Below are 14,675 nucleotides of genomic sequence, written 5' to 3' on the forward strand. Positions count from 1 at the left end.
ATTGTTAAATTATTTTATTTCATGTATATATAAGTAATCCAACAGACTATAATTTCTGTCACTAACAGGCTTGATCATTTCTTTCAGGCCATTTCACATAATCAATTAAGAAATTTGTATTGATATTTGCAGAGAATTTATTGGCTTTCAATTGCAATTTAGCCAACTCTCAATTGTGAATATCAGGCTTTATCTCTTCAAAAGCAGTGGTAATGTACAAGATATACAAGTATATAAACATTCATAGAATTATTAAGAATCTCATTAAAGGGTAAGCATTTGTAAACCTATTCCTTTGTAAATTTTAGCAACAGTAGCATAGTAGAAAATTTGTTTTTTAAACAGAATTTCAGTGGGCGCCTGGATGGCTCAGTTGGTTAAGCCTCTCAACTCTTGATTTCGGCTCAGGTTGTGATCTCACAGTTCATGAGTTTGAGGCCTGCATTGGTTGCACTGACACTGCAGGCCTGCTTGGGATTCTCTCTCTCTCCTTCTCTCTCTGTGTCCCTCCCCTGTTCATGCGCTCTCATGCTCTTTCTCTCTCTCAAAATAAATAAACTTAAAAAAAAAAAAAACACAAAAAAACACCAAACCCTCAAAACACCAGCACTGGGAATAGGAAAAGAAACCTTGCTTGTTCTTTGAAATAGTGGGCAAAGGTATTTAAAGCAGTTCAGATCAATTCAAAACTAACTTCTATAATGAGTTAAGTTTTTCTTTTGTTAGCTTGGTCACCAGTACTCATGAAGCAAATAAAAAGTGGGTAAAGCAAGAAGGGGCCTAACACTCGGATACTTTCCCCCTAAGTAACTGCGAGTTGACTGCAATTACTTACAGGCTCTGGGTCAAATCCTATCTGTCCAGTTAACTCTGCTCTCTCCTTTTCATGGTAATCATCCAGTTCAAGGGGGTTCATGGGCCCCAGACCTTAATGGAAACATCACATCTTATTACTTTGTTAGAGTAAATGAAGGATGGCTCTTAAATGACATTTTATAGAAAAACTTACCCATTTCCCTTTGTAATATAATTAGAATGAATAAATTGAAAACAGTTTTACCTCCCAGTTTCCCACTAAGAGAAGCTTACTACCCACCCTAATTTCTGTTAGTATGCAGGTTAAGAAACAGGGGAAAATATTAGAAGATGCAAGCTTGTAACAGCATTTGTCAAATATTGTAATTTTCTTCTTTTTACTTGTATTAAAGTAAACTCATACCTGTAAAATCATGAGCATATGAAGTGATCCAGTGGGACCTCTCAAGATTTCTTTGTATATTGGCTTCTTTTAGAGAGTTAATCGGGTCCCACGAATTTAAAGAAGTGTTAGGAGCGAAGGTTTTAGGAGGTTTTGGGTAGAACACTGGCTTGTTCTTTCCAACACATTTAGGAAACTAGAATATGAACATCCAAGTTTATTGTTATTAATGCCATCTAGTAGAATAGGGCTGATTCACTATCTTAGCAAGAAGGAGCATAAAGGAAATTCTAGGCTGAAGTCAGATATGATTTTTTTCTTCATTAATCACTAATATTCTGCAACTTAACCATATTTAGAGTTAAACACAGTATTTTGTCACATGAATGATGAGTTTTTGCTTTAGCAGGGACTCTATCTGATAACATACCTTGGAGAAATGTCCCTGAGAATACTTTACCTCCAGTAAAATTTTATTAGAGATAAGTGTTCTGAGGTACTCCTTTGGCTAAATTCAGCCAAAATTGTGTGTCTCCCACTTCTCTTTCCTTGTCAGAAATGGCACCATTTGATATATTTTATGGATTTCTGATGAAGTTTAAGTCATTTAAATTCAAATAAAATTTTTCCTTCTATCTGTATAACTTTACAATGGAGTTTATTTTGTATTTTCAAAAGGAGGTGTATGTAAAAGTGAATGAATGAATGAGGTTCATTGAAGTCTCTTTGGGTATTTAGAAATTCACCTTTTTCTCAGATTGAGCATACTGAGTAAATATTTACTGAGCACCTATATATGCAAGGTAGTGGCAGGGAACAAGGATGGACCAGAAACAAGTCATCCAGGGATGTATTGGCTAGAAGAGGAGAGAAGGAATGAACATAAATGACTCTAAGATGAAAAGTAACTGTTATAAAAGAGGTCAAGAAAGAAGTATTGGTAAGTTCTGAGGAGGGAGAGATTGATTCTAACTGAACAGGAAAGTAAGGTGGGGAGCAGAGAAGAATGGAGGAGACAAGAGCCCATGTTATGTCATACCACAGAAAATAGGCCTTGAAGGACATGCAGAGATAGGGAGGCCAAAGGAACAGCAAGAGCAGAGGTATGGATGGTGGTGGAAAGTATGGAATTAACTTTCATGAACACTATGCACTTGTCCTGAACAAAGCCTATCCTTAACGTTTGCAGGTCCTGGGGCTATATTGAGACCCTGCATTCCATTAGTCTAAATTATTTTATTTTATTTTATTTTATTTTATTTTATTTTATTTTATTTTATTTTATTCTATTCTATTCTATTCTATTCTATTCTATTCTATTCTATTCTATTTCATTTTATTTTATTTCATTTCATTTTATTTTATTTTACTTTATTTCATTTTACTTTATTTTATTTTATTTTTAAGTTTATTTATTTTGAGAGAGAGAGAGAGAGTGAGCATGTACATGTGTGCATGTAGGAGGGAGGGTAGAGAGAGATGGAGAGAGAATCCCAAGCAGGCTCCATGCTGCCAGCATGGAGCCCAATGCAAGGCTCAGTCCCATGAACCTCAAGATCATAACCTGAGCAAAGATCAAGGATTGGCCACTTAACTGACTGAGCCACCCAGGTGCTCCTAAATAGTTTAATTTATAAATCAAGCAAATAAGCTGTTAAATAAATATGTTCCATTTTCCTACCTTGACAAAATACCTTCATGACAACTTGGAAGACCAAGTTCAAATTTAGACTTATTAGACTGCAGTGGGGACACTGGTTCAAAAAGAGCTAGCTGCTGGCCCCTGGCCTCAGCATCACTTCCTGCTTTCTTCCTACCCCCAATTCCATCCCAAATGGTGAAGTGCCTTATATATAAGGGTACCCTGGCCCTCAAGTTCAAGCTCCATTATACCTATTACCTCTACTTCCAGCAAACAGCCATCACTTGGCAACTGCTTTGGCCCTGTGGTAGATATTGGCTTGGAGCACTGTCAACCCCTGGAAGGATGGACCTGGGGAAGAGACCTCATGAAGGCCCTAGTACTGCATTCAAAGCCATTTTTTTAGGGAATTCTGCAGTGTAACATCAGTCTGGGGTGGGAGCCTGAGGAGCATGGGCTCTAGATGGACAGATTGTCTTGTTCCCATAAACATCCTGTCCCATAGGGAGGGGTATAGCCAGAGGAAGGCCAGAGCTGGGCCCTAAAGGCATGGGGCCTTCTAAAATTCCTGGACCTAAGGGTGATGCTGATTATAGCAACTCTGTGAGGTTGGAGTGCTCCCCATTTTCCACATATAGAATAGTCATGGTAAAAGGCACTTGTTAGAAAACTGTCTCAAGTATTCAATAACCACCTCTATAAACCTTTAACTAATATGTGGTTTGCTTATTCAGGGCTAAAGAAAACCCTTTCTGTTCTCTTTATCTTTACAATGATTTGCAAAGTGAGCTTAGAAATAAGGACTTTTTTTCAAATATTGTTCTGAGGGGCTGGATTAATCTTGTGTCTTAATCTAGTTTAAGTAACAGCAGTGATCTACTAAAATGCAGGCAAGGGCACAGAGGAAGAAAATAGGGAATGGGAAATTGTATTGTAACCTGTGGTGTTTTGGAAGAGTGTAAAGAGTCAGGGATATTTGAAGTGAAGAGTTGGCCAGTTTTCAATATAGAGATGGAACTGTCCTAGGAAAGAGAAATATATCTCTAGGAGGGGAATGGGCACTTTAGATTAGAAAGAGGGCTGGTGGTTCAAGAAGGAAACCACATTCCTCTGTAAGGATGATATAAGTGGATCCTCTTTGCAAGAGAAGCCAAAGGTCTTTCCAAATATTTACAGATAAGGAATAATGGATAGTAGGCTCGGTTAGGCTTTTAAAATTGTTCGTTAAAATATTTCAGATAGTCCAAAGTTAGGGAAGTTTATGTCACTTGACCTCTGTGGTTATTATATTTTATCTTACTCAAAAGATGATTACAAGGTAGATATTATCCCAAAGAATATTTTCATATTGCAAAAGCTAAGACCAGATGCTTTGGCTCTTGAGAAATAGGACAAAAAGTCTTTGGCCATTTGAGGAAGAGACAAAATCAGTCCAGAAGAGTCAAATATTTGAACCTATCTGTTTGCCATTTATGAAAGGAAAATGAACGTTCTGATTGGCATAATGTCTAGAAATGGCCATTGAGAAGAGGTTACCAAGGAAAGAGAATGGTAGGAGGAGAGACCATGGCTAGAGTAAGGACAGTGCAATGATTAGTGACTCTGGTGGGGAAAACTGGGTCAGGCCAAAGAGATAAAAAGGTAGGGTGGCTCTGGGGAGTGGGTGGGAAAGAGGTACCTAGATTTCTGTGACTCTTGAGGGCACAGGCTTCATATATATGGAATGTAAAAGGATGAAAGCAAAATGACATTTAAAATAGTGTTAAAGTTGGGGCGCCTGGGTGGCTCAGTCGGTTGGGTGTCCGACTTCGGCTCGGGTCATGATCTCGCAGTCCGTGAGTTCGAGCCCCGCGTCGGGCTCTGTGCTGACAACTCAGAGCCTGGAGCCTGTTTCAGATTCTGTGTCTCCCTCTCTCTCTGACCCTCCCCCATTCATGCTCTGTCTCTCTCTGTCTCAAAAATAAATGAACGTTAAAAAAATTTAAAAAAAAATAAATAAAATAGTGTTAAAATTAAGGCCCAGAACTTTATTTTTAAAAGGTTAAACTCTTATTTAGAATATTCCCCTTTCCAAGACCACCCATTTCTTAATGTTCTAGGTCAACAAAGTTTTGTAATCATTGGAATAATAACATTGACAGAAGGTTACACTTATTATAAGCTTACTCTCTGCTAATATGGTACTGAGTGTTTTTACATGCATTTCATTCTCAAGACAACCCTATGAGGTAGAGTTTATGATTATTCCTGTTCTATCTATGAGGTGACTGGGGTATTGAAGAATTAAATATATTATCAAGGGTTATACAATTGATAAATTATTTCATTTTTACTTTTTCTTTTTTAAAAATTTTATTTTATTTTTAAATGTTTATTATTTATTTATTTATTTATTTATTTATTTATTTATTTATTTTTGAGAGGGAGAGAGAGACAGAATGTGAACAGGGGAGGGGCAGAGAGAGAGGGAGACACAGGATCTGAAGTAGGCTCCAGTCTCTGAGCTGTCAGCACAGAGCCGGAAGCAAGGCTCGAGCTCAGAAACTGTGAGATCATGATCTGAGCCAAAGTCGGGTGCTTAACTGACTGAGCCACCCAGGCACCCCTACAGTTGACACATTTTTAGAACCAGGAGCTGAGCCACTTTAAAATTTATACTTTTAAAAAAAATTTTTGTTTTAAGTTTATTTATTTTTGAGAGAGAGACAGAGCAGAGGAGGGGCAGAGAGAGAAAGGGAAAGAGAGAATCCCAAGCAGGCTCCATGCTGTTAGCATGGAGCCTGAATTGGGGCTTGAACTTAAAAACCATGAGATCATGGCCTGAGCTGAAACCAAGAGTTGGACACCCGACCAGTTGAGCCAGCCAGGCACCCCAAAATTTGTACTCTTTACGAAATGTTATACATGTTGTCTTATCAGCTTAGATAGAAAGTACTAAAATATGGTTTCTGGACGTTTTCTTTTTTATAACCAGGAGATATATTTCTGGAATTAGTTAAGTTATTTTTTGTAAGTTTATTTATTTATTTTGAGAGAGACAGAGACAACACAAGTGAGGAAGGGAGGGAGACAGAATCCTAAGCAGGCTCTGTGCTGGCGGCACAGAGCCCGATGCGGGACTCGAACCCACAAAGCCGGGAGATCATGACCTGAGCTGAAACCAAGAGTCAGATGCTTAACCGACAGAGCCACCGAGGCACCCCTGGAATTACTTAAGTTCTTAGTGTCCCTCTGCCTCCTCCCACCCTCAGAGAATGCTGGTTATAATTATGTAATCAATTATAATGTGGGTGGGGTACAGCCTGGGAACTGGGATTTCTGAAAACACCCCAGGTGATTCTAATGTGCAGCCAAGGTTGAGAACCACTGCTCTAGCAACAGGAAAGGTAAATACTATACAAAATATTCTCCTTTAACAGAGATAGAACATTGCAGATAAAGTTGAAGACCCCTTGGCCACTCTCCCCAGTGAAGTGGTGAAACGCAAGGAGGACAAGAATAGGTATTATCCTAAAGGGGGAAAAATGTATGAGTCATGAGATAACTGCCTTCAAGCCCAGTATCAAATTTATTTTTATTTTATTTTTCTGTCCAGCGAAGTACAAAACTTGATTAGGATTAGGGATAAACCAGAAGAATAACTGAAAGATTGAAAATTAAGATTAGAAGAGATTAAGAAAGTTGGATTAATTAATCATTGGATGAAGAGTCAGATAAATCAGTCAAAAATATTTACGTACAAAGTGCTGTGGGGAATATAGATATTATAAAATATTCCACTTTCAGAGAGCTTGTAATTGAGTTGATAAGATATAAAATACATGTAAAAAGTTATTGGTTATAATAATTGTAGAAACTCAGAAGAGGGGAAATCACTTCTGTTGGAGTAATAATGCTTATAAATTATAGCACTTTCCATTTTTCAAAGTGCTTTTATAGCCTTCATATAATCCTCATATCCTGTGAAGTCTGTTGGACAGATTTTAGTGAAATTATAGAGGTATATTTTATTAATGTAAACTCAAAGAACAGAAATGATATTGCTAATATTACCAAGAGAACAAATGGCAGGTATAGGAATAACTAGAATGCAGGTCTCCTTATTTGGTTCACTTTCTGCTCTGCAGCAGAAACAACCAGAGTTGAGCTGAGCCTTGAAGAATGAACAAGTTTTGCATAGGCAGAAAGGCCGTGAAAGGAGAGCATTCCAAGAGTGGGAGATGGCCTGTTCAAGGACCAGCGAGCTGAGCCGGGCTGCAGGAAGGAAGGCAGGCCAGACTCCGAAGGGTCTTCGGAGCTCAGTTAACCCTTGGAATTCACACTTAGGTAAAGGAGAGCTAGTCAAGATTATTGCAGAGGGCTGAGATATGAGGACAGTGGCATTTTCATGAGCAGGAGGAAGTGAGGGAGATTAAAAGAAGAAACTAAACCACTGAACTGGAGACTTTGGCCATAAGAACGTGTATTGACGGAATGGTCTCTCGAATGACTTCTCATATTTCTTCATATACTCTGATATAGATTTTGGTTGAAAGAATTAAAGAGGTCCAGTATGATGGATGATTCTGTAAGGATCTTTCCTGATGTATAACTTTACAAAAAACAAATAGGAAATTGTGTATTTCGTAGATGACTGTGTGACACCGCAGTGACCACTCCTCTGGCCTGCCACAATGGTTATCCCAACTAAAATTCAAATGTTTCTAGCCTTGCATAGTTATTTCTTGCCTACCTCATAGATTGTTAAATGCAAGAAGATAATATATGGAAAACACTTGGTACTGCCTCTCACAAACTAATTGGTCAATGAATGTTGGCTATTATAGTTTTCAAATGTCCGGATCTTTTCCTTCATGATTAAAAATTTTCTCTCCCTGCCCACGTGGAGTCGTGGTACCGAGCTTAAGAGCAGAGAGTGGAGTCCGACAAGCTTGAGTTCAATGATTATGAGATAGCCACAAACTCTCTGAGACCCAGTTTCCTCATCTATAAAATGGGGATGATGATACTAACCGTTTTAAGTTATTATAAAGGCTAAGTGATATACTGTATCCAGAATGGTCATTGTGTAGCAGTTTCTCAGTACACAGTGGCCGCTGTTTTTATCTTTGATTCTACACAAATATAATGGTTGGGATAATAATTGTAAACCTTTCTGAGAATTTTTCATTTATCCTATGTATATTTGGAGTTACTTAATACGCTGTGAATTATAAGAATAGGGTTGGGGGATACACAGTGAGTGAAATGCAGCCTTCCACCTTCTTTCAGTGGGGAGCATTTTTTCTTTTTTTTAGTGATTGTGGAAATGTTACTTTACTGCCCAAAGTATGTGAAATCAGCTAAGGAAACACACACAAAAAATGTGAATCATGGTCAAAATCTCAAGTTTTTTAAGCAGATAGAAAATAAAACAGTCCATCTTTCGGGTTTTCATAAATGTATAGAGTAAAAACATTTTTACTTTGTTTTAAACACATATTTAAAAGATACTTACATCATAATATACACCCTGACCTGGCCAATTCAAGGCTTTCTTCTTTGAATCCATTGGAAAATCAAGCAGTTCATATCTGTAAGGGTTACCTGAAATTTTCAGGAAGAGTGCTGTTATTCTGAATATGCAATAACAGTTCTCTATGAATGGGATTTTGGGGTGCAATAAACAGAAACAAGATGATAGGAGATAGAGAGGAACGAGGGTGCATATTTTAGCTAGTGTATTAGAGCATTGCTTGAATTCTTGCTCCCCTTAATGAGCAGCATGTGGGCCACACAGAGCAAGAATGAGTCTCTAACCCGAGTGTTGCCAGCAATATGAGGGGGCAATGGAAATGTACCTTTCTTGATCACGAAAGGGATTCTTAGGTAAGTTATAACTTTTAAGTTTAAATTTTCCTACGTCCTCTTTTGGTCTCTGAAGGCTTAGTAAATGCATTTCTGTACTACTAGTTTTGGGCTTTCCCTGCCTAAATATCAAGAAATAGAATTAGTATTTGCTTACCAAAAAGGTACTGAAAGAGAACATTTTAAAGAATGTAGCTTCTTAGGTATTAGTGGTGGTTTGATAAGCTTTATCAGATATAGCATGGTCTCCTCTGGTCCTGTAAGAAGTTCCACATTAAAGAATGCTCTGGGGCTCCTGGGTGGCTCAGTCGGTTAAGTGTCTGACTATAGATTTTGGGTCAGGTTTGTGACCCTGGCTGGCAGTGTGGAGCCTGCTTGGGATTCTGTCTCTCTTGCTGTGCCCCTCCCCAGCTCACTCTCTGTCTCTGTCTCTGTCTCTCTTTCTCTCTCTGTCTCTTTCTTTCTCTCTCTGTCTCAAAGTAAATAAACTTAAAAAAAAAAAAAAGAATGTTCTGAACATCCATCCTCATATGTAATAAGAACAAAGGCTGGCATATATTGAACATTTACTGTGTGCTAGTACTGTACTAAGTGTTTTATATATACACTCACATTGCTATGAATAAGGTATAATTACTTCCACTTTAACAGATGAGGAAACTGAGGCACAACAAAAATAAGCAATTTGCCTAAGATCACACAGCTAGTAAGCGGAATAATTCAAACTCAGGCAATCTGGTACTAAGGCACTCTTCTATGTCTTTCTATTAAAGAAGAGTTCAAATAAGTGTAGAAAACCTAATGTGGTGGTATAGTAGTTTTTGGAAAGGTCTTTTTAAAAAATTTTTTTAATGTTTATTTATTTTTGAGAGAGAGAGAGCGCGTGCGAGAGAGAGCATGGGGGGCGGGGGGCGCAGAGAGAGAAGGAGATACAGAATAAGAAGCAGGCTCCAGGCTCTGAGCTGTCAGCATAGAGTCCGATGTGGGACTTGAACCCACAAGCTGTGAGATTATGACCTGAGCCGACGTCAGATGCTTAACCAACTGAGCCACCCAGGCGCCCCTAGAAAGGTCTTTTAGAAAGGTTATTACAATATACTCATCTTTAAAAAAAAAAAAAATTAATGTTTAGGTTTGGGAGAGAGGGAGAGACAGTGCGAGTGGGAGAAGGGCAGAGAGAGAGGGAGACACAGAATCTGAAACAGGCTCCAGGCTCTGAGCTGTCAGCACAGAGCCTGACATGGGGTTCAAAGTCCCAAACTGTGAGGTCATGACCTGAACCGAAGTCGGACGCTTAACCGACTGAGCCACCCAGGCACCCCTGAACTTGCTTCTTTTGTAAAAACATTTCTTTCGGTCTTTTGTAATTAAATTGTCATCCTTTGTCTTTTGCTTATTGTTTGATAAACATGTTAGTGTTTTCTTGAGGATTTCTATAAAATATTTACATATCAGAACAAATTTTGCATTTTTGGTCCTAGATATTTTTCACAACTTGCTAGCCTGCCTTGTAATTATTATTTAAAAAAAAAATTTTTTTTAACATTTATTCATTTTTGAGAGTGAGAGAGACAGAGCATGAGGCGGGGAGGGGCAGAGAGAGAGGGAGACACAGAATCTGAAACAGGCTTCCAGGCTCTGAGCTGTCAGCACAGAGCCCAACACAGGACTTGAACTCACCAACTGCAAGATCATGACCTGAGTTGACGTTGGAGGCTTAACCGACTGAGCCACCAAGGCGCCCCAATATACTCATCTTTTTAAGGTCCTCTAAGAGTGACTAACTGGTCAGAACAGGTGGATGCTTGGAAGAGTGGGTAATGGTGGTGGTAACTTACTTTAGTCTGTGACCTACAACTGCGCTGAAAAGTGTTTTTATAAATTCTGCACACATTTCTCTGATTTCTTGTTAACTCTATGCACTTCATGTAATTTTAGAAATTATCTAATTCAGGGATTGAAAAAAATAAATTAACTTTAACACTTTGCCTAATAAGATCATACAAATTTCAGTTGCTTGGCATCCTATCTTGTAGTTCTTTTGCACAGTTCTTCCCATCCCAACCTCCCATGTATTTACATGTATATATGTATGTATAAAATTTTTCAACGTTTATTTATTTTTGGGACAGAGAGAGACAGAGCATGAATGGGGGAGGGGCAGAGAGAGAGGGAGACAGAGAACCGGAAACAGGCTCCAGGCTCTGAGCCATCAGCCCAGAGCCTGACGCGGGGCTCGAACTCACGGACCGCGAGATCGTGACCTGGCCGAAGTCGGACGCTTAACCGACTGCGCCACCCAGGCGCCCCAATATACTCATCTTTTTAAGGTCCTCTAAGAGTGACTAACTGGTCAGAACAGGTGGATGCTTGGAAGAGTGGGTAATGGTGGTGGTAACTTACTTTAGTCTGTGACCTACAACTGCGCTGAAAAGTGTTTTTATAAATTCTGCACACATTTCTCTGATTTCTTGTTAACTCTATGCACTTCATGTAATTTTAGAAATTATCTAATTCAGGGATTGAAAAAAATAAATTAGCTTTAACACTTTGCCTAATAAGATCATACAAATTTCAGTTGCTTGGCATCCTATCTTGTAGTTCTTTTGCACAGCTCTTCCCATCCCAACCTCCCATGTATTTACATGTATATATGTATGTATATGTATCATTTAGAGTTGAGTGTATTTATATGTATGTAGATGTCTATATATCTATATATTTGATACAGATTTCACTACCTTTTATCCATGACTGGACTGAGAGGTAATGGAGAAATTCAGTATGTGGCACACATACTGGAATCATTATATGGGTAGAGAGTAATAAAGTAGTAACTGCTAACACTTATCTCTGGTATCTATGAAGTAGGTGCTCATAGTCCCATTTTATAGATGGAGAAGTGGAGGCAAAGAAGTTAAGAAACTTTTCTATGGTCCATGGGGAGTAAGTGGCAGAGTGGCAGAGCTAGAATTCTACCCACGCCATCTGACTGCACAGTCCACGTTTAAACACTCCACTGTACTGTCTTTCAAAATATTACTGCTGTCTCCTAGTAAGGTACGGAGGTTGATACTAATGATGGCAAACATTTGGGTCCAAATATCTATGTACAGTGGCACTGCATTATAGGACATTTCTTGGGTCTTACCTACGTCACAGCCTAAATTCATTCAACAAATGTTTCTCTCTGCCTAACATGCACCTTTTCTGTCACCTTCAGTTACCTCTTCTGTAGTATTTTCAGTCTTTCTCCGTAGGTTTCTTCTCTGTTTTCAGATATCTAGTGTGGGAGAAACTTGATGACTAGTGAATGGGCTTACCATCCTAATACAACACATCTGGAAAGACCCCAGGGTTTGCTTCTGCAAGAAGATGCCCCAAGGTGTTAAGAGGACCTAAACAAATTGTTCCTATTACTTTCTGAGTCTTGTTTCAATGACATTCTCTCAGTTTCATCACAACTGCTATACCTATGTCTAGACCCTGATGCTTTGAACCAAATATTGTCCCTTGTGCTAATTACCTGAGCTAGGATAAAATTTTTAAAAGCTAAGCCATAAGAGAAAGCAGGAAGGAAATAAAAATAGAAAAAAACAGGTAGAATAAAAAAAACTAATTCTACAATGTTTGGTTTCTGCTTCTAGCATGGAAGGCTGTATAAAGAAGAAAAGTTAAGAGCACTTGCGGAAAATCTGATTTACTTGGTTTGTGGTAGGGTTCCCGGTGATTCTAAAGCACAGCCACAGTTAGGAACAACTTTCCTAATCTGATGGGTCACACTTTTGTGTCTTGAGTCCTTTGCCCTCCTTTCTTTGATTTTATTAATTGAATAAAATTCAAATATGAGAAGAATTAATACTGTTCTGATACCAAATCACATTTTACCTCTTGTTTTCAAAATCGTCGTATCGTAAGCCTTCGTTGGCACAGTGGGAGGAAACGGCCGTTGGCTTCGGGCTTTAATGCCAGTGTAAGGATCCTTAGGTGATGTAAAGGTCGGGAACATGGCACCACGTGAGATGTGTGTGTGGTAGGGGTGTTCAATCGGATATGGGAAGCAGGTTTCTCTGAGATTTAGTTGAGCAAACAAAACAGAATAGAAAGAAATGCAATTGAAAAAAATTAATCATCAAATATTTATTGGGATCCTTCTTTGTGACTGGTACTGTTCTATTTCTGAGGATACGACAGTGAGCCAAGGCCCCTGTACTCCTGGAGTTAGCTTTCTGGTGGAATATGTGCCATGAAACATATTTTCCTAATTTTGCTAGACAAATAAAAGTTACTTTTTAAAATAAATCATAACTGAATTCTTTATCTGTGAATAATTTTCACAACTAATGCAGAAGATACATGAAATCTGTAGTTTTTCTAGTTGCTTTCAATTCCTGCCTCTTGTTTTAACAGGATCCCAGTGCTTTATTTTATGGAATCATTTCTGGGCATTCAGCTTCAGTATGCAAAGTGATATCCAACCATCTTGCCTTGAACTTTCAACCTAGGCCATCTGTTTCTTTTAAGCAGTCAATCAACAAAATATACTGCCTGTTTATGTACACAGTACTGTTTAGAAATCAAAAAGCCAAAAATAGCTGATAAACTGATGGGAAAAATAAAAACCAACAAGTTAAAAAGACCACAGGGATACAATTTTACTATGATTTGAAAAACTAGCAGAGTTCTTAAAAGAACTAGCAGAGATTTGTGAGAGCTGATAGCTGGCAATCAGCAGTGGCCCAGGCCCAGATCCCGGCCCCTTACTGCTTACTCGGCCCGCTAATGCAAATCCGTACTGAATTCAGCAGCCTTGGCATCATGACCGGCTCTCTGAAATACCTAGCAGTCCAAGATTCTTAAGTTCCTGATCTCTCATAGATACCGCAAGAAGTTAAGGCTGATTTGTAAGAGAAAAAGTCTAGACTTGAAGCAAAAGTCATTTATGAAGGCCAGCTCGTTCTGTTTTTGTGGAAAGATTTGGATTTCTTGCCCTTGTCACAAACTCCCTCAGTTGAACACATTTTTGCATTGGGTATGGCATCATTTTACTGTGAATCACTAAACTTTTTTGATGTATTTATTTTGCTTAAAAAGCACCACATCAATGGCTACATGGCTTGGTACAAGGCACGAGGTCATCAATTCCGTGATGATATTAGAACACAGAATCAAGACATTCATTCCTGAATTCCAACTCACTGATGTACCTCAGAGTCATAAAAACACTAGCCTAGTAACTGCTTTCAGTGAAGCAATATTGGGTATACTTCCTTTTATATACAAGACAGGGATTTCCACTTATTCTAAATAAACATTGCCATTGTCCAATTCAGTGGATATTATAGTTAACCATCTCCCTCAAATTAACTTCCCCTTATAAATTTGCTTGAAAATAAATGATCATTTATAGTTTGAGCAAACTGTGAATAAAATAGGAATGAACACATTTTTCCTCATGGGGAGAATGTCCAGTCTACTTAAGTCAGGAAAGGACAGAGTTTACCGAGGTCTAGTAAAAAGCCCATGTTATAAGAGAAGTTCTTGTACATTCAGAGCCTTGAGGGTTTGCTTCATTCACTTTCAGGTGTAGTAGTCAGAAAGCAGGGGACCTAGGTAAGAAAGATAGAGACCCTGGGGACAGTAAAGAATGAAACGAGAAAGTCCAGGGTTCAAATATTGTCCAACAGAGACATTTAGTCACAAATCATACTAGAAAGAATGGCTGAGTAAATACAGTATAATGATTGTCTCAGTCTATGCTAATTAACCTACCTGGGAATAAGATTAATGTTGATTTTCTTGGATTTTTCCCAGTATGTGTCAGATTGAGATAAGATGTAAGAATTGGTGGGAATGGCAAATCAGTGGGGTTAATTTTTGAACTTTCAATGCCATTTCCCCTAGACTTGATGATGTAGTTTAAGGAAATGTGGTATGAATATTTCATAAAATGGTCATGTCTGTCCACTGTCCCTAGAAAATATCTCA

The 14,675-nt window shown here is 38.5% G+C and overlaps 1 protein-coding gene and 1 long non-coding RNA gene across 4 annotated transcripts in view; one reads left to right on the plus strand and one right to left on the minus strand.

The window, feature by feature from the left end:
* Positions 1 to 14,675, plus strand: part of LOC115509000 — a 57,629-nt gene that overhangs the window by 11,007 nt on the left and 31,947 nt on the right. The gene's annotated exons all lie outside the window — the stretch shown is intronic.
* Positions 1 to 14,675, minus strand: part of CA2H7orf31 (chromosome A2 C7orf31 homolog) — a 44,530-nt gene that overhangs the window by 4,078 nt on the left and 25,777 nt on the right. Inside the window, exons 5-8 of the mRNA XM_030308120.1 lie at positions 12,576 to 12,757; positions 8,338 to 8,426; positions 1,220 to 1,394; positions 836 to 927 (exon numbers count right to left, since the gene is read on the minus strand). Coding sequence (XP_030163980.1) covers positions 836 to 927; positions 1,220 to 1,394; positions 8,338 to 8,426; positions 12,576 to 12,757 — 538 coding nt within the window. The remainder of the gene's footprint in view (positions 1 to 835; positions 928 to 1,219; positions 1,395 to 8,337; positions 8,427 to 12,575; positions 12,758 to 14,675) is intronic.

Source organism: Lynx canadensis, chromosome A2 (assembly GCF_007474595.2).
Source record: "Lynx canadensis isolate LIC74 chromosome A2, mLynCan4.pri.v2, whole genome shotgun sequence".
Classification (NCBI taxonomy): Eukaryota; Metazoa; Chordata; class Mammalia; order Carnivora; family Felidae; genus Lynx; species Lynx canadensis.